The sequence below is a fragment of the Colobus angolensis genome, unplaced genomic scaffold (assembly GCF_000951035.1).
Source record: "Colobus angolensis palliatus isolate OR3802 unplaced genomic scaffold, Cang.pa_1.0 Scaffold47, whole genome shotgun sequence".
Classification (NCBI taxonomy): Eukaryota; Metazoa; Chordata; class Mammalia; order Primates; family Cercopithecidae; genus Colobus; species Colobus angolensis.
This window is the reverse complement of record NW_012118154.1, coordinates 5,476,881-5,499,999: the sequence shown is the minus strand read 5'-3', so window position 1 is coordinate 5,499,999 and position 23,119 is coordinate 5,476,881. Positions and strand designations below refer to the sequence as shown.

The following is a 23,119-nucleotide window of genomic DNA, read 5'->3' as shown; positions in this document are numbered from 1 at the left end:
ATGAGCTCGAATATGCTAATATGTAACCTCTGACACTCAGCTGTGGCCATCAATCTGCCTGTTTCCAGGATGATGTCTTGGGGGTCTGTTGAAACCCTTATTCTGGAGCATCTTAAGGGAAAGGGAGAGGAGAAGGGCGTGTACCTCAATTGCCTTATCCTCAGAAGCGATGCTCCAGATACAATCATTTCCCAGTCTTTCCGCTCTGCCACAGTGACTCCTTGGGCCTCAAATACTTCTACTGACCCTTCCTGCCGATAGAATCCATGCACAATAGCTTTTACGCCAACCGCGTTCTAGAATTGATGGCTTGGGATCTTGTCCACTTGTTTTCGGTAGGCTCAGTGGTGGCATTGTTGAATCTGCCCACATCGCCTGCAGGTCTGAGTCTCAGAGCTGAGTAGGGGTTGGAGGGCACCAGTTCTGGCTCTGAGTTTTCACTTAGGAACGCCAGCTGTTTGCTGCCACACTGACAGCCAACTCCGAAATGGCAGCCTCCCTATGTGAAGGACCAGTTTTAGGGCTCCTCAGATAATCTGCTGTTCACAGGAGGATATCTTCAGGGTAGCGAATTGTTTGAGGATAGTACTGAACGGGGGGACATCACTGCGGCCTCATCCCCCAAGATGATGGACAGGCTCTTGCACTGCAGAGTGTGAATACGCCTGTTTTCCTACCATATGCTCGAGGTCAGAGCTCTGCAGCCTGACTACCCCTATTGCTCTTGTGTATTTCCTAGATCAAAGTCTAAGCCCCAATGCCACTTTTGGTAAGGGGCCCCTTTTCCACAATCCAGTGTAGAGCAAGTTTGAAGTCTCTTTTTTGTTTTTTGTTTGTTTGTTTTTTGTTTTTGTTGTTGTTGTTCTTACTCCACCAATCTTTGTGGTGCCCACGGGGCTCACAACTCTGAGGCTCTCGTGCTGCTGCTAGTGAAAAGTTAGCAGCTGACCGCTGTGCCGGGTCGATTGCGCCCTAGTTCTGCCATTAAGCATCTCACTGCAGCAATATCCTTAAGTTAGGGTTCCAAGGCCTAGAGAGGAGAGCACACGGGAGGGTCTGGGTAGAAGACGCATATCCCATCTGTGAGAACAAATCTGAATGGCCTTTTATTGAAATGCTCTTAATTTAAGCTCCTTTTTTTCTTTTTAGGCGGAGTTTTGCTCTTGTTCCCCAGACTGGAGTGCAATGGCGTGATAGCTCAGCTCACTGCAACCTCCGCCTCCCAGGTTCAAGTGATTCTCCTGCCTCAGCCTCCCTAGCAGCTGAGATTACAGGCGCCTGCCGCCACACCCAGCTAATTCTTTTGTATTTTTAGTAGAGATGGGATTTCACCATGTTGGCCAGGCTAGTCCCAAACTCCTGACCTCAGATAATCCACCTGCCTCTGGCTCCCAAGGTGCTGGGGTTACAGGCATGAGCCACGGTGCCCGGTGAATTTAAGCATTTTTATACATATAGGTATACAGGCTGTTGGAGAATTTTGTGAGTGCATAAATCTCAAAGTCTGTTTTCATGATAGAGTCTGTAGAGTGAGGTAGAGGAGGTTTTCAAGAAGAGCCTGGCAGCCATGTTTGGTTGCACTGAGAGTCGTTACGTCCAACAGCGGGAGGCTGCTGCGTTCAGCTCAGAGGTCCTGCTGGTGCTGTGGTGTCACACAACAAGGGGGATGTGGGCAGCACTGAGCACTGAAGGCCATCACACATAGGGAAGGGTCATAGCACCTTCTATCCAAAGACTGGAGATCAGGAATGCCACACTGGTAGCAAGAACAGTTTCCAGCAGGTGAGACTAGCAGCTAATGTCAGTTGAGAAGATACCATGAGCCAGGTAGTATGCTCAGCACTCAGCATTTTATCTCTTTTTGTCTCCGTGATGGCTCTGAGAGCAGAGGGTGGTTATTCTCCCGCTTTTCGGCATAGAGGACTGGGTCCCTTACTCACATGACAGCGCCATGGTCTGAACACGTGCAGTCTGCCCCCGCAGCCCATGGTGTTTCAGCTCTTGCACCATACAGCTTCCGAAGACGGAAACCCTGTACTCACACACGCGTTCACCCTTTCACGCTCTCTGTCATTTTGCCGCATACTTGGGAAGGGACACACAGTGTTGGTGGCTAGTGGGCCCAGGAGCTTCAGACTGCGGAATGTTGACCACTTGAAAGTAGAGATGACCTTTTGAACACAGGAGAGCCCATTTTTTCTGCCTCGACAAAGGGGACAGGCTTCAGAGGCACACTGAATAACTATGACAGATGTTGTGGTTACTTGGGAAAAGACTCGGCTGAAAGCGAAAGGCCCACGTCTGGCCGCTCTCTCGCCAGCCCCTTATTTTTCTTTTCTCTCACGGCCCTTAAACAGTCATCTTTCTTCTGCCCTCCCCACCATGGCCCTTGGTTATATAGAGTTCACGTCACCTTGGAGGCCAAAGGAATGTGGAGATGAGTTGGGGGCCGAAGTAGCCTCCAGGATGACCAGTGGCTCTCCACCCAGAGCACCAGAAGTGGCACTAGTGATCCCACCTTACTGATCCCACCTTACTGGAAATGCATTTACCCGAATTCTTATACACTCTTGGTGACATCGCGTGTCTACTATTTCATCCTACTTCCACCACCGTGACCTGGCTTCCTCTCGATTTCAGCCACCAGCTGGTGGCCAGCACTTTGCAGCTCTCAGCCAGCACGGCACTGAAGTGAAACGGCCACTAATACAGGCAAGCGTCATCAGTCTCAGAAGCACGCTTCTCATCTGGGCGTAGAACAGTCCAGAAGGGCCATCTGAGGAAGAGCTGCTGTCCAGGAGGTGGCTCACCGCTTCTCACTTCAGAAAGGACCCCATGTCCTCACAGACCAAGCAGGCTCCAGTTCGCTGGCTGGGGCACCCCTGTTCTGGAAAGTGCTGGCGCCCACTGCCAACTTCTTCCTCTCCAGCTCTCCTTTTTCTCCACTCCATAATAACACCCCTCTCTGTTTCCAGTTGTCATTACATCACCCTTCATTCCAACCAACTTTAGTAATGTGTTATTTCTAAGCCTACATCTTATTAACGTTTAAGGATGGCAGTTTCCTGATGGCGTGTAGGAAGGCACCCTAGTCTTACCCGCAGTGTTTCCAAATCCCACTCTAGGATGTCTGGTTTCTGGACCGTATCAGCACTCCCTCCCCGGTACCCCTAGGACTCGAGGGAAAGGGGGTGTGCGCCTTTCAGCCACTCCGTGTGATGCACAATAGGGCAAGAGGAGCTGGATTTTCTTTCTATCACTTACCACCTTCTAGTCCACTACATTGGTTACTGGTTGGGGTTTTTGTCTGTCTTCACACAGGGAAGTCCCCCTCCAACGCCCCCAACAAACACACACTAGGATGTCAATTCGGTGAGGCCAGAGCTTCTTGTCTGGTTCATTGTTGTAGCCCCAGTGCCTAGAACAGTGCCTGGTAGGTGCTCAGGCAACATGTGTTCGATCAAAAGCCACAACAGAGATGCAGGACACAGAGGGTACCAGTGTTATTTCTGCTTTCCCAACCGTGTCAGGAGTGAGGACCTTCTGTTTCATTTGTTGAGTAAACGTGTATTGAGCTGGTCAGTGTGTAATGTGTGTATAATGTATACAATGTGGATAGCAAGTGCCTAGCGCCAGTCATGGTGCCGGGCATGGCTCTTGTTAGAAGCACTGTGGTGGCAGGAGCAACATGCATTTGCCTGGGACCTGCCTGAGCCAGGCCTCCAGTCGGCCCGTACACATTGTGCCCAGGGAAGGAGGGATCCCCAGTGGGAAGGCTCTAAGCGACTAGCGTGTTCCATCCAGAGTGTTCTTGTTAGCTTTGTTTCAAGAGGGTGAGCTCTCCTGCCCCCATCTGGGCCCCAGATACCTCTTGCCTAGAACTGGAGCTCATCTCGTATTGACTTTGACTCTTTAGGACATCTATAGTATTAATCAAAGATTGCTTGTAAAATAATAGGATATGTGACCCTGAAAGAGAAGAGTCTGGAATTTGGGAAGGTGGCAGCCTTTTTTTTTTTTTTTCTTTTCTTTTCAGACAGGGTCTTGTTCTCTCACCCAGGCTGGAGTACACTGGCACAGTTGTGGCTCACTGTAGCCTCCACCTCCTGAGCTCAAGTGATCCTCCCACCTCAGCCTCCTGAGTACCTGGGACCACAGGTGTGTGCCACCACATCTAGCTAATTTTATTCTTACTTTTTGTAGAGATGAGGTCTCCCTATGGAGCCCAGGCTGGTCTCAAACTCCTGGGCCCAAGCGATCCTCCCGCCTCAGCCTCCCAAAGTGCTGGGATTACAGGCGTGAGTCACTGCGCCCGGCCTTTCTTTTCTCATCTTCTTTATTTTCCAAAGTTACTATGATATAAGCATATTGTTTTAAATGCTTTTTCTACTTTAAAATTTAAAACCATGGGAAGCATTACTAGTTCACTAAAGATGCCCAGAAAAAGATTTGCCTTCTTGTTCTTATATTACTGCTGAGAACTGTTGTTTGCAATTTAGCAGAACTTCCCCATTCTGGTTATCTATTGCTATGTGTAAAAAATCAGGCTGGGTGCAGTGGCTCATGCTTGTAATCACAGCACTTCGGGAGGTCGAGGAGGGAGGACTGCTTGAGCCCAGGAGTTTGAGACCAGCCCTGGGAACACAGGGAGACCCCATCTCTACACAAAATCTAAAAATCAGCCAAGTATGGTGGCATGCACGTGTGGTCCCAGCTTCTCAGGAGGCTGAGGTGGGAGGATCACTTGAGCTCAGAAGGTGGAGGCTACAATGAGCCGTGACCATGCCACTGCACTCCAGTCTGGGCGATAGGGTAAGACCCTGTCTCAAAAAAGGTAAAAGATCACCCCAAAATTTGGCAGTGCAAAACAATTGTTTTGCTATGCTTCTCAATTCTGTGGGTTAGGAATTTGAAAAGGGCTCTGCTGGCTGGCTCTGGCTCAAGTTTTTCATGCAGTTGTAATATAGTCAGTAGAGTGGTGAAGCTGGAACCCAGTGGGGCTGGCTGGGCATCTCTTGACTGTCTCTTCTCATGATCTCAGGGTCCTTCCATGTGGTCTCTCCATTTGGACTAATTGGGCTTCCTTGCAGCATGGCAGCCTTATGGCAATTGAACTACTCACATGGTGACTGTCCCAAACGAGCAAGGTGGAAAGGTGTGTCATCTTTCTGACCCAGAGTCGAAAGTGACAGAGTGTCACTTCTGCCATACTCTATTGGTGAGGTAGTCACAAAGGGCTTATCAGGTTCGGGGCGAGGGGACCCAGATCCTACCTCTTGATGAGAGCAATGTCAAAGTCACGTCGTATGAAGAGTATCTGGATTGGGGGAGAGAAATGCCGTCAGAAAATACAATCAGCGAGACTATGAAAATAAAAATGTACGTACTCTTTGCTCCAGGATTCCATATGTAGGAATCTATCCTACAGAAATTTGTGTACACATGCACAAAGGTTTATGTTCAAAGATGTTTACTGCAGCATTCCTTTAAATGGCAAAAATTTTGAAATAACCTCAAAGTCTAGTAACAGGGTATCTTTTGAACAAATTAAGGTATAAAATAGTCTGCAGCCACTAAAAAAAATTGAAGGTAGGTCTGTGTGAAAGATATTTAAGACAAATTAAGTGAAAAAAGCTAGTCATTAGATACTACTTATATTAGAATTCCACATGAGATGGAGTTTCATTCGTGTTGCCCTGAAGTGCGATGGCGCGATCTCAGCTCACCGCAACCTCCGCCTCCCAGGTTCAAGTGATTCTCCTGCCTCAGCCTCCCGAGTAGTTGGGATTACAGGTATGTGCCACCATGCCCAGCTACTTTTTTTGTATTTTTAATAGAGGATGGGGTTTCTCCATTTTGGTCAGGCTGCTCTTGAACTCCCGACCTCAGGTGATCCACCCGCCTCAGCCTCTCAAAGTGCTGGGATTACAGGCGTGAGCCACCGCACCCGGCCCTATTTGCTTGTTTTTTAGAGACAGGATCTCACTCTGTCGCCCAGGCTGGAGTGCAGTCAACAGGTATTTCTGTTGGGACTTTAGCCCCTTCAGAGTAAGGAGATGCAACCGACACTGGGTGTCCTCAGAGGCAACATCTTGGGACTGTCCTTTCAAGACTAAAGTAGTAAAGCAAAAGCATGCTAGTGTGACTTTTATGTTTTTCCAATTAACTAGACACAAATGGTGATTTTTGCTGATCTCTCTGCTAAAAGAGCTTGTTTGCAAAACAGAAATGACTTTGGCTCGTTTAGGTTAAAAAACATGTAATTTGGGGCCGAGCATGGTGGCTCATGCCTGTAATCCTAGCACTTTGGGAGGCCAAGGAAGGTGGATCACGAGATCAGGAGATCGTGACCATCCTGGCCAACATGGTAAAACCCCGTGTCTACTAAAAATACGAAAATTAGCCGGGCGTAGTTGCACACACCTGTAGTCCCAGCTACTCAGGAGGCTAAAGCAGGAGAATTGCTTGAACCCTGGAGGCAGAGGCTGCAGTGAGCAGAGATCTCGCCACTGAACTCCAGCCTGGCGACAAAGCAAGATTCCATCTCAAAAACAAATAAACAAAAAAACATGTAATTTATTTGAGTGATACTGAGTTATTTGCAGGAACCCGAGGGATGATTAAGCCAACCATGTATAAGGACAAGTGTGAACAAAGGCAGGGTCTGGGACCTCCTGAGCTAAGTTTGTGGCCCACCCCTGGAGTGTTACCATTACTGTGACAGCCTCAACTGTGCTCAGTTCAAAATCCAAAATCCCTGGAGAAGAGAACCTGGTTGGCCCCACTTGAGGTCCATCACATCAGCTATGCCTGTGGAGGCAGGGTTAAGTTGAACACACACGGCTGCTGGACCACCCCAGGAATATGTTGTTTCAAGGTATGGAACCCAGGGGCTCAATTTGGATCTACCCCATAGTCTTTTGCATCTTGGTCAAATGATTTCCTTTTAACCAATCAGATAAGCATTTGGTATATGGACAAAGCCTTATCGTAGCAGCGATGCCTCTCTGCCTTTGTAGAACTTTGGTACCAATGCCCTGGTGTCTGTTGCCCTGCCAGGTGTCTCTAAGGTGCCCCTAATTGGTGCCAGGTAAAGTATCCAAATAGGACAAACGGAGGGGTTTGTAATGCTGAATCCACAGCCTGACTGGAACCTTGCAGGAATCTTCTGACAGTCAAGAGGGAATTGTCAAAACAAGATATCCATAACAGAGTTCCTGACTGTCTTTTCAAAGACACTTGAATTTCTGCCAGACTCCAGACAGATTCCCGTTCCCAGGGGGTAACACACAGCACAATGAAGGGATATTTCTTAGCAAATATTGACGTGCCAGAGAATTGGCATTAAATTACTGGCTCGACAACTCCTCATCTGCTGCTCTCGGTGGCTGATATGAAGGATTGTCTATTTACAATTGAATTCTGCCCTTGTGGCAATCGCTGAGCTGATTTCAGGGATGGGAAATGAATAACACCTTAAGAACACAGATGGGGCCTAGAAACTATTCAGCACTTTCTCTGCAGGAAGCGGCAATAGTGGCAGAGTTTTTACACGCTCCCTCTGAGGAACGGCTGTCATATGCAGAGGTTCCTGTTTGTGTTGGGCGTGGGTAGAGATAGGGTTGATTTTCCGCCTTTCTCATGAGACCCGCAGATCCATGAAGAACCAGGTGTGCGTCTTTGCACCCATTGGACCCGACACACAGTAGGCGCTCAACTTGTTCCGTTCAGTTCTAGTGTGGGTGAGTCTAAGTCTCTTGGGTAAATCTTGCCGGGGCAGTGCTGCTCTTCAGCACTGGGACAGCTTCACCAGCCACTCTGACCTGACTCACCCTGGCCGGGCCGTGAGCTCTCACATGTGGTCTCCATTGACCAAGCAGCGGCCTCACCAGAGTCCTGTGGCCATGACTGTTGCTGCACGGCCACCTGACGCCCAGCCAGGTGCTCATGCCTGGATCCCAGACCCCAGATCCCAGGAACCTGCCTTTCACTCGGCTGCCGTCTAGCTCTCTGCCCGGTCACCTGCAGTCTTAATTCCTTTTCATTTCCTGTTTCTAGGCCAGTACCTTTTTTCTCTCATCCCAACCCCCACCCTTTCCAGGTCACCTTCTCCTGATTCTCTTGCTCCCTCTAGCCCCCAGATGTCTCTCTTCACACCATTCTCTTTTCTGACAGTTGCTGCCTTCTTTCCAGTCGATTCTTTCCACGTTTCTGTGTTCCCGCAGAGCAGTGCCTCATCAGCCTGGTGCTGGGCACCAGTTCAGGCTGGGAGTGAATTCTCTTCAGGTGGGGGCCTGGCCTTCTGGGGAGAGGGCTGAGTTTCCAGGGTGAGGAGGGTGCCGGGTGCCCGTCTCTTCCCAGTGTCGCCTCAGCACAAACCCGCCCAGGCACATGGGGGACACTGGCCTGGCCGCTCTAAAGGCCACCCCAAAAGACCACAGTTCTTTTTTTTTTTTTTTTTTTTTTTTGAGATGGAGTCTCACTCTGTCGCCCAGGCTGGAGTGCAGTGGCGCGATCTCGGCTCACTGCAAGCTCTGCCTCCCGGGTTCACGCCATTCTCCTGCCTCAGCCTCCCAAGTAGCTGGGACTACAGGCACCTGCCACCACGCCCGGCTAATTTTTTTTTTTTTTTTTTTTTGTAGAGACAGGGTTTTACAATGTGGTCTGAATCTCCTGACCTCATGATCTGCCTGCCTCGGCCTCCCAAAGTGCTGGGATTACAGGCGTGAGCCACCGTGCCCGGCCCTTTTTTTTTTTTTTTTTGAGACAAAGTCTCTGTTGCCCAGGCTGGAGTGCAGTGGTGCGATCTCAGCTCACTGCAACCTCTGCCTCCCAAGTTGAAGCGATTTTCCTGCCTCAGCCTCCCGAGTAGCTAGGATTACAGGCGTGCGCCACCACACCTGGCTATTTTTTGTATTTTCAGTAGAGACAGGGTTTCACCATGTTGGCCACGCTAGTCTTGAACTCCTGGCCTCAGGTGATCCACTTGCCTTGGCCTCCCAAAGGGCTGGGATCACAGACGTGAGCCACCATGCTTGTGACCTTCAGGAAGTTCTGACCTTCAGGAAGCTGGTACTTTTCAGAAGAATTTAGCCAGCCTACATTAAGCCAGCACCGGCCATGTGCCAGGCCCTAGGCCGTTACAGACATCGTGCCGTCCTCTCGCAGCTTTGGGAAATGTATGTGTTATCCTACGTGGCCCCTGAGGAAGCCCAAAAGCAGAGGTGTTGGGTAACTTGCTCACAGAGGCTAGAAAGGGCGGACTGGACTCTGCAGGCCCTTCCTCAGCCCACTGTCCTGTGTTCCTCGACCACAATCTTGTCTAAAGGCACAGACTGTTACATGCAGTCAGCATGATACAAAACTTGAGATCCAGCTAAGATTCTATTTGGGGGCTGATTGTTTTGCCCTGTAACATGTTTCTTTGAGGAGTCACAGGCACGTGTCACAGTTTGTGGCTTGCCATCTTCACCCTGCAGGACGTCCGGGGCCCACCCAGGTTGCCTCCTCCCATCCTAACCTCCCAGCTCCCCTAGTCAGGCCAAGCTCCCTGGTGCTCCCTCCCAGAGAACATGGCCATTCACCCAGCGCCACTCCTGCCGCCAGCCTCTGCCTTCCTGGGCTCACTGGAGGGAGGGTGGGATGGTCAAGCCTTAGGGGTCTCGGTTTTTCTTTTCACCCTGCTTAACTTCAGAGTCCCTATTTTCTCACTTCTAAATTGGGGGAAATTGTTGCCCTGCTAGCCTCATTGTCTGATGGCGAAAACAATATGGGACTTGAGTCTTGTCAACTTTCTGAGCGCACGTACCTAATGGCATGACAGTACGTTGATTCTTTACTTTTCTTTTTTTGTTTGGTTTTGTTTTGTTTTTCTTTCTTTCTTTTCTTTCTTTCTTTCTTTCTCTCTCTCTCTCTCTCTCTCTCTTTCTCTCTCTCTCTCTTTCTCTTTCTCTCTCTCTTTCTCTCTCTCTCTTTCTCTCTCTCTCTTTCTCTCTCTCTGTCTTTCTCTCTCTCTTTCTCTCTTTCTCTCTTTCTCTCTCCTCTCTCCTCTCTCTTTCTTTCTTTCTTGACAGAGTCTTGCTCTGTCGCCCAGGCTGGAGTGCGGTGGCGTGATCTCAGTTCACTGCAAACTCTGCCTCCCGGGTTCAAGCGATTCTCCTGCCTCAGCCTCCCGAGTGGCTGGGACTACAGGCGCCCACACCATGCCCAGCTAATTTTTGTATTTTTAGTAAAGACAGGGTTTCACCATGTTGGCCAGGCTGGTCCCGAACTCCCGAACTCCCGACCTCCCGACCTCAGGTGATCCGCCCGCCTCGGCCTCACAAAGTGCTGGGATTACAGGTGTGAGCCACCATGCCCGGCCTTCTTGACTTTTCTTTTAAGAGGCGGCAGGATCTCAATCTGTCACCCAGGCTGAGGTGCGGTGGTGCAATCACAGCTCACTGCATCCTTGAACTCCTGGACTCCAGCAGTCCTCCCACCACAGCCTCGCGAGTAGCTGGGATTATAGCCACGCATCACCACAGCCAGCTAATTTAAAAATATTTTTTGTAGAGGGTGGGATCTCGCATTGTTGTCCAGGCTTTTTTCTTGACTTCTGTTCCTGTGACACTACTACTATGAGTATTATTATTTTTCTTTTTTTTTTTTTAATTTAGAGACAGGGTTCCACCATGGAACTCCTGGGCTCATGCGATCTACCTGCTGCGACCTCCCAAAGTGCTGGGATTACAGGCATTGGCCACTGTGACTATTATTTTCATTGTCATTGTTGTTGTTATTTATGCAGCATGGCCAAACGCCCAGGCTCCCCTGCCCCTGGGTTCCTCGCCACCTTTTCTCCCGCATAGCTGAATGTGTTAGAAAGCCGGGTGCACCTTGTGGTTTGCTTTAACCTTCTCCTCCTCTGCCTGTGACCCTCTGTCCTGTGACCCCCTGCTCTGACCTCCACTTACTCACTGGCTTTTAAAAAGTCTGGGCCTTTCACAATTCCTCTCACCTGGTGTCCACTTGGCTGTGCTCTGCCAGCCTGCCGACCGCCGCCAGCGTTCCGCCCAGCACAGCTGCCCTTCCTGTAGCTAATAACTGACACAGAGGCTGCCAGACATTCCACCCTGAACTTCCAACCTTTCCCGGACGCCCGCATCACCGCCGGGCCTCAGCAAGAATTGCTCCCTCTGTTTCTACACTAAATGCCACCCAGGTGTTCCTCTGTTTTTGCTACTGTTCCTTCACTTTTGGAGAGAGTGACGTTGGATTTCTGTTGTTAAGCTGAGAGACTGGCTGTGGTGCAGGACATTTATGGAGTACCTGCCACCACTAGGCACCCGTTTCAGGCAGGGCATAATTATTATGAGGAGTAATAATTATTGTTGGGAGAGTTCCCATTTATTGAGTGCCAGTTATGTTCTAGAAGTTTCATGTACTGTATCTTCCCCAATCCTCACAACAAGCCTGTGAAGTCAGGATTTTTCAGTCTTGTTTCAGAGACGATAGAACTGAGCCTGAGCTCCAGAGAGTTGGACTTTCCCAGTGTGTCATAATATACCAGTGGCGGGTTAGAAGTCAGGTCTTCCTGACTGTAAAATCAGTGCCCCTTCCACCGCACCAGACTGCATTGATCTGTTTTTGGAGATTCTATGGCCTAAGGAAGGAATTATTAATCAAAAAAGAACCTGGTCGGACATGCTGGCTCACGCCTGTAATTCCAGCACTTTGGGAGGCTGAGATTGGCGGATCACCTGAGGTCAGGAGTCCGAGACCAGCCTGGCCAACGTAGTGAAACCCTGTCTCTACTAAAAGTACAAAAATTAGCCAGACACGGTGGCATGCATCTGTAATCTCAGCTACTTGGGAGGCTGAGGCAAGAGAATCACTTGAACCCAGGAGGCAGATGTTGCAGTGAGCTGAGATCGAGCCACTGCACTCCAGCCTGGGCAACAGAGGGAGACTCTTGTCTCACAAAATAAAAATATAATAAAATAAAAAATAAATTTAAAAGATCCTAAAAGGTGGAAGGGAGTCATTTAAGAGCAATGGCCTTGCTGCAGATACCCTTGGATTCCAGGGCAGGCTGGCTGTGTACGGGCTGAGCAGTCTTCATGGTCAGCATATTCATGAAATACGGAGGACAAGCCTTCAAGGCTTTGGCCCTGCCCTGGGGCGGGTGGCAAATGGGCCGAGGCTACACTCAGAGGAGAGCGGGCAGAGACTCCATTGATGAGTCAGATGCAACCCCCTGGAGCTGCAGAGGAAGGCTTGCCTGCAAAACAGAGACATGAAAACCTGCAGAGTTGAGTTGGATGCCAGGCTAAGAACAAAACAAACTCAGAAAACCAGAGATGACTTTTGCCCAATGTTTAGAAAGCATTCTTCGGGGGAAATTAAAGTGTAGAACTGTGGGGCAAGATAGATTCAAGAGGGGCATGATCAGAGGTAGGTAGGTCCTCCTCTCCACGCCCCCAGTGCCTGGTTTCCCCTAGCACAGCTGAGCAGTGGCTGCAGGAAGGCTGCCACTGTCACCCCCTGGGTCCCCCAGCAGAGCCCACACAGCCCTGGAGTGGGCAGGTCTGGGCAGAGACCTCAAGCATAGCCGCCATTCTCCAGCCACTCAATCTGGAAATCAGAATGTAAATACGCTCACCTCTGCACGGCGTCTACTCTTTTCTCCGTGTATTTGCCCAGTCGTGGGATTAAAGGGAACATTTACATGAACTTTTGAAGATAAATATTCCAGTTTTGTCTCTTCTCCTGCTTATTCCCCGCCTCAGCTCACGAGTCTGCTGTGAAAAGTCCGTTTGATCAGTGAGAATCAACTGGTTAATACATAAGCAAATGTCACCTATTGACAGGCACAACTGCCAAAGAAAAACAAATTGTAGGAGTTGTCCCTAAGAAGTGTACTCTGTTCATCTTTAGAGGTTAGGAGCTACATGGGGTTTGCCAGTTGGCCTAACTCTTGTGGTGTGAAAAGCGAGGCAAACAAAAAGAATATACTTTTTTTTGTTTTTTGTTTTTGTTTTTGTTTTAAACAAAATCTTGCTCTGTTGCCCAGGCTGGAGTGCAGTGGCGCTATCTCAGCTCACTGCAACCTCCGCCTCCCGGGTTCAAGCGGTTCTCCAGCCTCAGCTCACCAAGTAGCTGGGATTACAGGCACCTGCTATCACGCCCGGCTAATTTTTGCATTTTTTAGTAGAGACGGGGTTTTGCCATGTTGGCCAGGCTGGTCTCAAATCTCCTGACCTCAGGTGATCCACCCGCCATGGCCTCCCAAACTGCTGGGGTTACAGGCATGAGCCACCACGCCTGGCCAGGGTATGCATTTTGGTTCAAGACAATCAAGAGTAGTGGGCAGGTAAGGTGGCTTTCCTTGCAACAAAGCCAAGTATAAAAATTCCTGGATAAAGCGCCCTTCTTTATCCTCCTCCTTTCCCATCAGCCTACCTGCCACGTTCCCCTGTAACTACAGGGCAAAAGTGGCCAACGCGGCGATCTGCTCACTCTCTCGAAAAGTCAGCCTCCAGATTTCTTTCCCCTCCTTCCCCTCCTCCTCTGTGTCAGTAAGCACTGAGAGTTGTTACCTACACCCAACTTGTGGCAGGGGCGTTGGCCGTCCAAGCTCCGTATTTTGCTGGTTTCCAGCGTTTCACTGGAAAAAAGTATGGACCATGACTCCAGATGAACAATCTTCAGAAAACACCATTCCTGAGAGACTGTGTTTAATATCCTCTCCCAGTTTGAAAAGGAGTTTGTTTTCTTACATCTTTTTTTAATTGCCATGAGCTGGACTTGTAAATATTGTAAGTGGTTGAGTAATACTCATCTGGTAAACTGACCAAAGGAAATGGACATTTTTTTCCACTCTTGTAACCCTGGCATCCCATGCCTGCCCCTGAAAGGGACTCTTGAGTTATTGGAAGGGAAAATACGCCTCGCCAGGTGCCAGCGGGCCCAGGGCAGGAGCTGAGTGAAGCGCAGAGGAACGATCTCAAAGTCAGGAGTCACACCAGGTGTTCTGTGCTAGGGTTGGGGGCAGAGAGCATTCATTGTTTAAGAAGTTGGCAGCCTCCCAGAAGTTCAACTGTCTTTCCTTGTTCTGAAATGTCAAACATTTCCTTAGCTGGGGGAATGGATGAGTAGACCCCCCTGAGGTTTAAGAACTATTCTGAGGCAGAAGAAGTTAAGTTCTGCCTTTCACACGTGATCAAGTACAATGCGAGATCCCATGTCCCTCCAGCAGGAGGGTCAGCTGCGCCCCCAAAACTGGAGCCACCTTCCTACATCAGAAGAGTTGCAGGCCCTTCCCTGCCTCTGCCTTTAGGAACCGTCAGACCCTTTGTGGTTATGTAGAGGGGAGTGTGTGTGTCTTTTTTTAATGGTGCCTTTTAGTGATACTGAAATATTTGTAGATGACCTATGTCTGGGATTTGCTTCAAAATAATATGCAGGAGACAGGGAGCAGGTGAGGGTTTGCATAAAGCCAGACTGGCCATGAATGGATCCTTGTGAAAGCTGACAGATGGGCTCATCACCGTTCCGCGTGCCCTTCGGTCTGCTTTTGTATATGTTTAAAATTTTCCATCATAAAAGGTTAAGGAAGGGAAGGAGGGAGGGAGAAAGAAAGAGAAGAGGATAAAAAGAGAAGAAACTCTTTATCCCAGTGTTTCAGCCTCAGCGAGTCTGGGCCTCTCTCCCTGAGGGGACCCCATGCTGTCTCAAGTCAGGAGACCTCCACTCAAGCTCCACTGGTGTAGGGAAGGGTTAGCGTGTGGGCAGAGGGGTCCTACCCACCTGGATTCCAATTCTATTTCTTCCTCTTATCAGCCAGAGGGCCTCAGGTAGGAGAGTTCACCTTCCAGAAGCTCAGCTTCCTCAGATATAAAACAGAGATGAGGGTTACTTACTGTGGAGAATTAAGCCAAGCAGTATACCCATAGCACTTAGCGCCAAACCTGGCACGCGTGACTGTTTCATGAACGATGTGGCTCAGCTTTCCCTGGCTTCAAAAAGATCCCTGCTTACTCATTCTGAAACATCCTTCAGAGGAGAGAAACTCCATTCAGCAAGGTGCCAGAGCTGGGATCACATTCCAAGGAAGCCAAACTTCTTAAAGAAAAAGGGATTGCCATGATAAGGTAGATAAACACCTTCTCTTTGACCCAAAGAATCCAAAAGACAGCAATTGGCTTTTGCTTATTGCTGCCACCTGCCATCTTAAAATGACCTCCTCAGTTGACCCTCAGTATACACCAGTTTACTTAAGCCTGTTTAAAGTCTCCCCCTGTTTGCTCTGAAAGGGTTTGAAATTTAAAAGCCTTATCTGTCATGGCTCTTAAAATCCCCCTTTTCATCTTTGGACAAGAGCCCAGTTTATCACATCTTATCAGCTTACTGTCCAAGATGTTCGTCACTCAAGTTCATATTCATTCATTCATTCATTCATTTATTTTGAAATGGAGTCTTGCTCTGTTGCCCAGGCTGGAGTGCAGTGGCACAGTCTCGGCTCACCACAACCTCCGTGTCCCAGGTTCAAGTGATTCTCCTGCCTCAGCCAAGTAGCTAGGACTACAGGCGTGCACCACCATGCCTGGTTAATTTTTGTATTTTTAGTAGAGACTAAAATTCTGATCTCGAACTCCTGACCTTATGATCCACCCACCATGGCCTCCCAAAGTGCTGGGATTACAGGCATGAGCCACTGCGCCTGGCCCATTTTCATTTTTTATAGAAACTGTGTGCCCTGTCATGCCTTTACTGGGGCATAATTTGTCTAATTCATCTGTGGTAGAAAAATCAGCAGCTTAGGCACCACTGTATTAATAATAGTTCCAATAGACCCACCCACCATGTGCTAAAACTGTACTCTGAAAGGTCTCTGCAGCTCTTCTGCAGAAGAACATTCTTCTGTCTTCTTCTCTCTGCAGTATTGTGGGTTGGCATAGACCACTTTTTGAATGTTCTTGCACATTCGCCTTCTTGCCATGTTTTCTCAGCTTCTCCCTCTCTACTGACCACTCCTTCTGTGCCTCTCTTGTCTCTTCTTATCCCTTCCAAAAATTTAACACATTTACTCATTTGTCTTACACACACACACACACACACACACACACACACACACACGCAGGTGTGTTTGCCTCTTTCCTGTGCCAGAGCTCTGTTCTAGGTACGGAGGATATGGCAGTGAACGAGAACCCACAGTCCCTGGTGTAGACGTTCATGTGCCCAAGAGAGACAGTCAGTAACTGAGTACCTAAATAATGATTCAAGGCCGGGCGCGGTGGCTCACGCCTATAATCCCAGTACTTTGGGAGGCTGAGGAAGGCGAATCACTTGAGGTCAGGAGTTCGAGACCAGCCTGGCCAACATGATGAAACCTGTCTCTGCTAAAAATACAAAAACTAGCCGGGCATGGTGGTGGGCACCTGTAATCCCCGCTACTTGGGAAGCTGAAGCAGGAGAATTGGTTGAACTTGGGAGGCGGAGGCTGCAGTGAGCCAAGATCGCACCACCGCACTCCAGCCTGGACGACAAAGTGAGACTCCATCTCAAAGAAAAAAAGAAGATTGAATAAGGGTTACTATGGAGACTTAGGGGGGCAAAGAGGGCACAGGTAACTGGAGGACAACAGAGAGTTCCTTGGGGAAGGTGCCACTGAGTTTGGGGGATTAACTAGACCAAGAGTGGGGAGCTCCTGGATGGACAGTATAGCGCGTGTCGAAGCCGGGAGGCGGGGCCCCTACCTTCTGCATGGGCCTGCCAGGGGCTCCGAAGACAGCCAGGATAGCTCAAGCACAGTGCGCAGCGTGCGGCTGCAGGGTTACTTGGTTAGGTTGTACAGAACCGCCTTGGGCACTGTAAAGTTTGGATCTCAATTTCAGCCACTGGAGGATTTAAGCAAGGAGGTGGCCTGATCCGCTTTACATTTTGAAAAGCTCGCTGTAGCTCCATCATGGAGCCAGGACCGAGGAAAGCGGTCCCTCACTGCGGGGAGCCACATCAGGGATGGCAGTGACTCTGGATGCCTCCAGGCCTCTTCCCTTGGACTTCATGCTCGGGCTGTACGAACTAAAACCAGATGTGTGTTTTCCTCTTCCCGATCAGTTTTTGTTCTTGATTTCTTTGTTCTTGTCACTTGTTCCGCTGTTCTCATAATCACCCTGATTTGACAATTCACGGTCATCAGAGCCTCAGTGTGGAGCCTGCCTCGCTGCACAGAGCTTCTGGGCCCAAGTGTCCTCCCAGCTGTGATCCCACCAGAGCCTCAGGAGCAGTACCTCTTCCTAAAACACCTCTCATCCTCTCCCTCATCTCCTTAGCTGCCAGCCCCTCCCTCTCATCCTAGGGTGAGCCCAGGCCCTGGAGTGCCAGGGATTGCCCCCTCCACCCATCCCCGCCTGTGCCTGCCTGCCTCATTCCCATTATCTTCTGCTGTTGTGCAGCGTAAACCTTCACCCAGCCAGGACCAAGTCGTCAGCCAAACACCACACAGGCACCAGAATAACCGAGAACTAGTGACGGTCCTGCCCAGGGGAGCTTTTGGTCAACCTGAAGATGTTTCTGGAGCAGAAATCAGTGAAAAGATTTGTTCTTCTGCTTCTGGCAAGAAGATGGACTAAGAGATTCTCACATACACACACATACACACAGACACACACACACACACACACCCCACCCCTACCTTCTCGCTGCAAGCATCTTGAAATGTGAGGTAAAATAGTGTAACGCCACCCACAAATGTTAATGCAGAACTGAATTTACAAGGAAGAAAGACAATCCCTAGATGAAAGAAACGAAGAGCGCATTGAAAGCCAGCGCCTACGTGGACGAACTGATGCTGCAGATGGGCCATTATCAGTCACCGTGATGGAGAGCAGGAGCTAGCAAGCCTCTGGAAGAGGCCAGGTCGTAAACGGTTTAGGCTGTGCAGACCACAGACGGTGTCACATCTTCTTTTACTTTTTTGGCAGCCCTCTACAAATATAAAAACCATCGTTAGCTCATGGGTTGCACAAAAAGCACAGCTAGATTTGGCCCATGAACCAAAGCTGGCAGAGCCTTGAGGTAGACTAGGCTGAGGTTTTCGCCTACAGGAAGACGGGGAGAAACCCTGGGGCGCCAAGAGAAGCGTCTCTCAAAAGATTGGATCATCAGAGAAAGAGCCCATGTTAGACAAATTCAACCACAGTCACAGGTAGATGACAAAGTAGCTTGCTATACTTTTATTTATTTATTTTTTTCAAGACAGAGTTTCGCTGTTGTTACATAGGCTGGAGTGCAGTGGTGGGATCTCAGCTTCCTGCAGCCTCCGCCTCCCAGGTTCAGCAATTCTCCTGCCTCAGCCTCCCGAGTAGCTGGGATTACAGGCGCCTACCACCACACCTGGCTAATATTTTATATATATATATTTTGTTTGTTTGTTTAGGATTACAGGCGCCTACCACCACACCTGGCTAATATTTTATATATATATATTTTGTTTGTTTGTTTAGGATTACAGGCGCCTACCACCACACCTGGCTAATATTTTATATATATATATTTTGTTAGTTTGTTTGTTTGTTCTTGTTTTTGTTTTTTGAGACAGAGTCTTGCTCTGTCGCCCAGGATGGAGTGCAGTGGCACTGTCTTGGCTCACTGCAAGCTCTGCCTCCCAGGTTCACGCCATTCTCCTGCCTCAGCCTCCCGAGTAGCTGGGACTACAGGTGCCCGCCACCATGCTCGGTTAATTTTTTGTATTTTTAGTAGAGATGGGGTTTCACCGTGTTAGCCAGGATGGTCTCGATCTCCTGACCTCGTGATCCGCCTGCCTTGGCCTCCCAAAGTGCTGGGATTACAGGCATGAGCCACCGCACCTGGCCTATTTTTTAAATATATTTTTAGTAGAGATGGGGTTTCACCATGTTGGCCAGGCTGGTCTCGAACTCCTGACCTCAGATGATCCGTCTGCCTCAGCCTCCCACAGTGCTGGGATTAGAGGCATGAGCCACCGTACCCGGCCACTTGCCATACCTTTTTAAGTCTTCTCAATATTCAAAACCATGATAAACTGCCTACATGGGTTGAGCTTAAGATTGATACGACCTGATCCACACTGAACCCTGAGGATCTGTGGAGGGGATTCAGGAAGTCTGTGAACTTGGACAGAAAAGCAAATTGCACTCTTATTTTCACAAATGGCTAATTGAAACAGCATTTTCTTTGCTCACGAACGTATGCCACAGACTACAGTAGTGTTGAGCAGTCCTGTTGGCCACGCAACCACGTGACCCTGCACACGTGGCTCTCCCTCTTATTTTCTGAAGCCTTTTCATGGACCTCTCCACCTCTGCTACCCACCTCCCTCGTGGGGCCATGGCAGGTCAAGGACTCTTCAGTCAGCAAACTTTTCTTGAGTGCTTACTTTGTAGTAGGCGCGCCCCATCTCTGTTATGCTACACCTTGTCGCCGCTGGTGCCTGGCGCGTGGTAAGCACTCATTGTTAAATACTAGGCAAGCGAACATGGGAGACGGTGAGCTCATTGCACTAAGTGAGGGCTGTGTTCATTGGGGCCTACTTCATCAGCATCAGGTGAAGGAACAGGCAATGGTCAGTCCAGGCGCACAACCCAGAGGAAGCAGGGCAGGGCTGGCAGGCAGAGCGGGACCCAGCGTGGGCTGGCGGGGAGGGCCCGTGTTCTCCAGCCAAAAATGTCAGGAAATGAAACTAGCAAATACTAGCAGAAAAAGTGTATATTAAAGCAAGCACCTCTATCTGTGAATATTTGTAGAAATGGGTGACTTAAGGGTCTTAGACTCAAGAAGGCAAAATGAAGCCATGTGGAGAATGGAGAAATGGGTTCTAGAAGGCTCTCCTAAGCCCTTGGCTTTATCAATGCGTCATCAATGCATAATCTGATTGGGTAGCGAGGGTGGCTGTCGTGAGCAGCTTCTGCCCTCCCCTGTGGTCCACGGTGTACACGGATGCTAGAGTTAGGGGCATAGCAGGCACCCCGTCCTGGCCTGAGCGCTGTCTGGGGAGGCCTGGCCACACCCAGGCCCCTGCCTTCTGCACTCACCATCTTGCAAAACCAGAGCTGTGTAGCAGCAGCGCCCCAGGCCGCTGACCACACCTCTCCACCTCGTACAAGCCGAAGGTTCAGAGGGAACTACATCCCTCTGACCCTCTGCAGACACTCAGAATGTGTGAAGCTTTTCTGGCAGGAATCATTAAAAGTAGTATTTTCTGCTTCTCTTTTTCAGGGATGATCATGGTGATTTTACTGCTGCTCGTGGCTATCGTGGTGGTTGCGGTCTGGCCGACTAATTGATGGCAGTAAAGAGACCACCAGCTGTGACACCTGCCAGTGACCGATACAAGCCCAGCACCCTTTTGGTATGCAAAACCTGCTCTCAATAAATTCCCCCAAAGCTCCGACCTCTTGTGCATTGCTTCAGTAAATACTTAAAGCTCTGGCTGGGCGTGGTGGCTCACGCCTATAATCCCAGCACTTTGGGAGGCCGAGGTGGGTGGATCACCTGAGGTCAGGAGTTCAAGACCAGCCTGACCAACATGGAGAAACCCTGTCTCTACTAAAAATACAAAAAAAAAGTAGCTGGGCGTGGTGGCGGGCACCTGTAGTCCCAGCTACTCGAGAGGGTGAGGCAGGAGAATTGCTTGAACCCAAGAGGTGGACCATTGCACTCCAGCCTGGGCACCAGAGCAATACTCCGTCTCAAAAAAAAAAAAAAAAAGCAAAGATTCAAAACTCTGGAGAGCTGTCTAGAGCACCGGGCCCAGCGTGGTCCTTTGGGTTTTGACTTTGGTCATTTTGGTGCTGGCCAGAGGTCCCTCGGGGTCCCCTGCCTCATGGCGGCCATTGGTTTCTGGCCACCCCGCAGTACTCTGGGCATCCTGGGGCCACTGGATTAATAGACAGTTTGAAACCTTGACATCTGGCCTGCTTGTGGAAGTCACGTGTCTGTGCAGGAAATGGGTGTACATTCAAGGCCACGTGTGTCCAGGTAGTGGGGAAGGAGTGAGGTGAGGGCTGTGCGGAGGAGCCACACAGGCCTGTGTCTGAGCGTGTAACCACAACCCTGCTGCCCTGCCCCACCCGAGTCACCCCGCCAGGCTCAGCACTCCTCCTAGGGGTGCCAGCCGCCACTTCACAGAAATATTCCTTTGGGAACTGCCATTAGCCCCGGAAGCACATTCTTTTTCATTTCCTTGGTGACAATCAACTCTCATCTTCCAGGGCTGATACATCTTTATAAGCAGCCAGAATCAAGTCTGTGGAATAAGGCAGGCGGGGCAGGAGGTGGTCGGGCTGGAAAGCACTGTGGAGGGTTCAGAGGGATGAGATTGCAAAGTCAGGAGAACATGCTGTTACCTGGCGCCTCACCTGGCTCCGACGGCCCCATGTGTGAGTTTGCACACTGCATGTGTATATCTGTGTGTGTCTCAGAAAGGGCAGACAGATGGGGCAGGCCTGCGGAAGACGCCAGGCCCATGGACGGCTGAGTTCGTGTTAGCAGGGGTCAGGGGGCCAAGCATCTTGTGCTCTCTTATCCGCGTGGAAAGTAGGCTGGGCTAGCTGGCCTTGCTCTGCCCTCCCTGATGAAAGGGGAAAGAATTAGGGTTGATGATGGGTGATTTCCAAAGCACAAGATTTCACTGAGAAGGTAGGGGATTCACAGCAGGCGAGTTTCTGGTGGATTTGCTCAAGAGGGCATGACCTGAAACCCCCTATGGACAGAGACACCAGAGAGAGAGCCACGGGTAGCCTGGTGTAATGTCATTTCCTAGGGACTGGGGGCTCCAGGGGTCCTGGGAAGACCTGGGGTCTGGGAACCCAGACACCTGCCCAGCTCTGACCCAGGCAGACAGGAAGGCCACCGTGGTCTCTCTGGCAAAGGACAAGGGAGCTCTGGAAGCTCTCATGCCAGCAGGGACATGTGCGGCCCAGAAGCACACCCATTGCCTCTGCTCACAGCTCACTGGCCAGAACTCGTCACCTGGTCTGCTTCACCATGAGGGGACCACGAAATGTCTGGAAGGCCAAGAGCCTGAAATATGCAGTGAATGACACCCTAATGACAACCACACCACTTACCAGCTCAGAGACCACGGGCAAGTGACCTTCCTCTGCCTCTGCTTCCTTGTCTAGGGCATGGAGATGAGGTGTCCTTCCTATTCACAGGGTTGCTGTGAGGACAGAGTGAGTTGGCACACACAAGCACAGAGCTCCCTGCTTGACTCCACTGAAAGAAAGTTCCTTCTGGCTGAGGCGGGCAGATCACCTGAGGTCGGGAGTTCAAGACCAGCCTGACCAACACGGAGAAACCCCATCTCTACTAAAAATACAAAATTAGCTGGGCATGGTGGCGCATGCCTGTAATCCCAGCTACTCAGGAGGCTGAGACAGGAGAAGCGCTTGTACCGGGGAAGCGGAGGTTGCGGTGAGCTGAGATCGCGCCGTTGCACTCCAGCCTGGGCAACAAGAGCGAAAATCCATCTCAAAGAAAAAAAAAAAAGTTTCTTCCCTAACCCAAGCCTAAGCCCAGTGGGCCAGATGCCTCCAAGTCTACATCCTGGGGATCCTGCCACATGCTTCCACCTAGTGCAATAGGACAGACTGTTGTGAGGATGTGAGCGTGCACCAGGGCCCAGGAAAAGGCTCTCCTGTCTCTGTGGAGCCTGATCCCTGCTTCCAGGAGCTGCCAACACATGCAGACCCAGGCTAGCCTTGGGATGTCGAGGCCCTTGAAGCAGAGTTAGAAGAATAAAATGGGCTGCGTCGATACAGGAGGTGTGAAGGGCTGAGAGGATGAAGAGCAGAGGCAGCAGTAAGGATGAGCCATACTGCCGGGGACCTGGATTGTCACAGGAAGGACAAGGAAGGGAAGCAGGCCTGTTGTAGGTGCATGTGTTCCTGAAGGAGAGGAGCCACGCTGGACGGGGGACCATGGGCTTCTGGCTGGTAAGTCCCCCTGGGATGCGCCTCCTTGTCGGGGTGGGGCGGTTGCTAACGGATCATCCAACAGCAGATCAAGAATCTGTAGTGCCTCATCTTCCAGTCTTGCGCGAAACCCCAAATCTCTACAAACAGCGTCTCCTTGGAGGGAGCCCCCAACTTTGGGG

At 50.1% G+C, this 23,119-nt stretch overlaps 1 protein-coding gene across 1 annotated transcript in view; it reads left to right on the top strand.

The window, feature by feature from the left end:
• STX8 (syntaxin 8) overlaps positions 1-20,410 on the top strand; it is a 348,959-nt gene extending 328,549 nt beyond the window's left edge. Inside the window, exon 8 of the mRNA XM_011958612.1 lies at positions 20,239-20,410. Within this exon, the coding sequence (XP_011814002.1) occupies positions 20,239-20,306 (68 nt within the window). The 3' untranslated portion in view covers positions 20,307-20,410. The remainder of the gene's footprint in view (positions 1-20,238) is intronic.
• Positions 20,411-23,119: the final 2,709 nt, after the last annotated feature.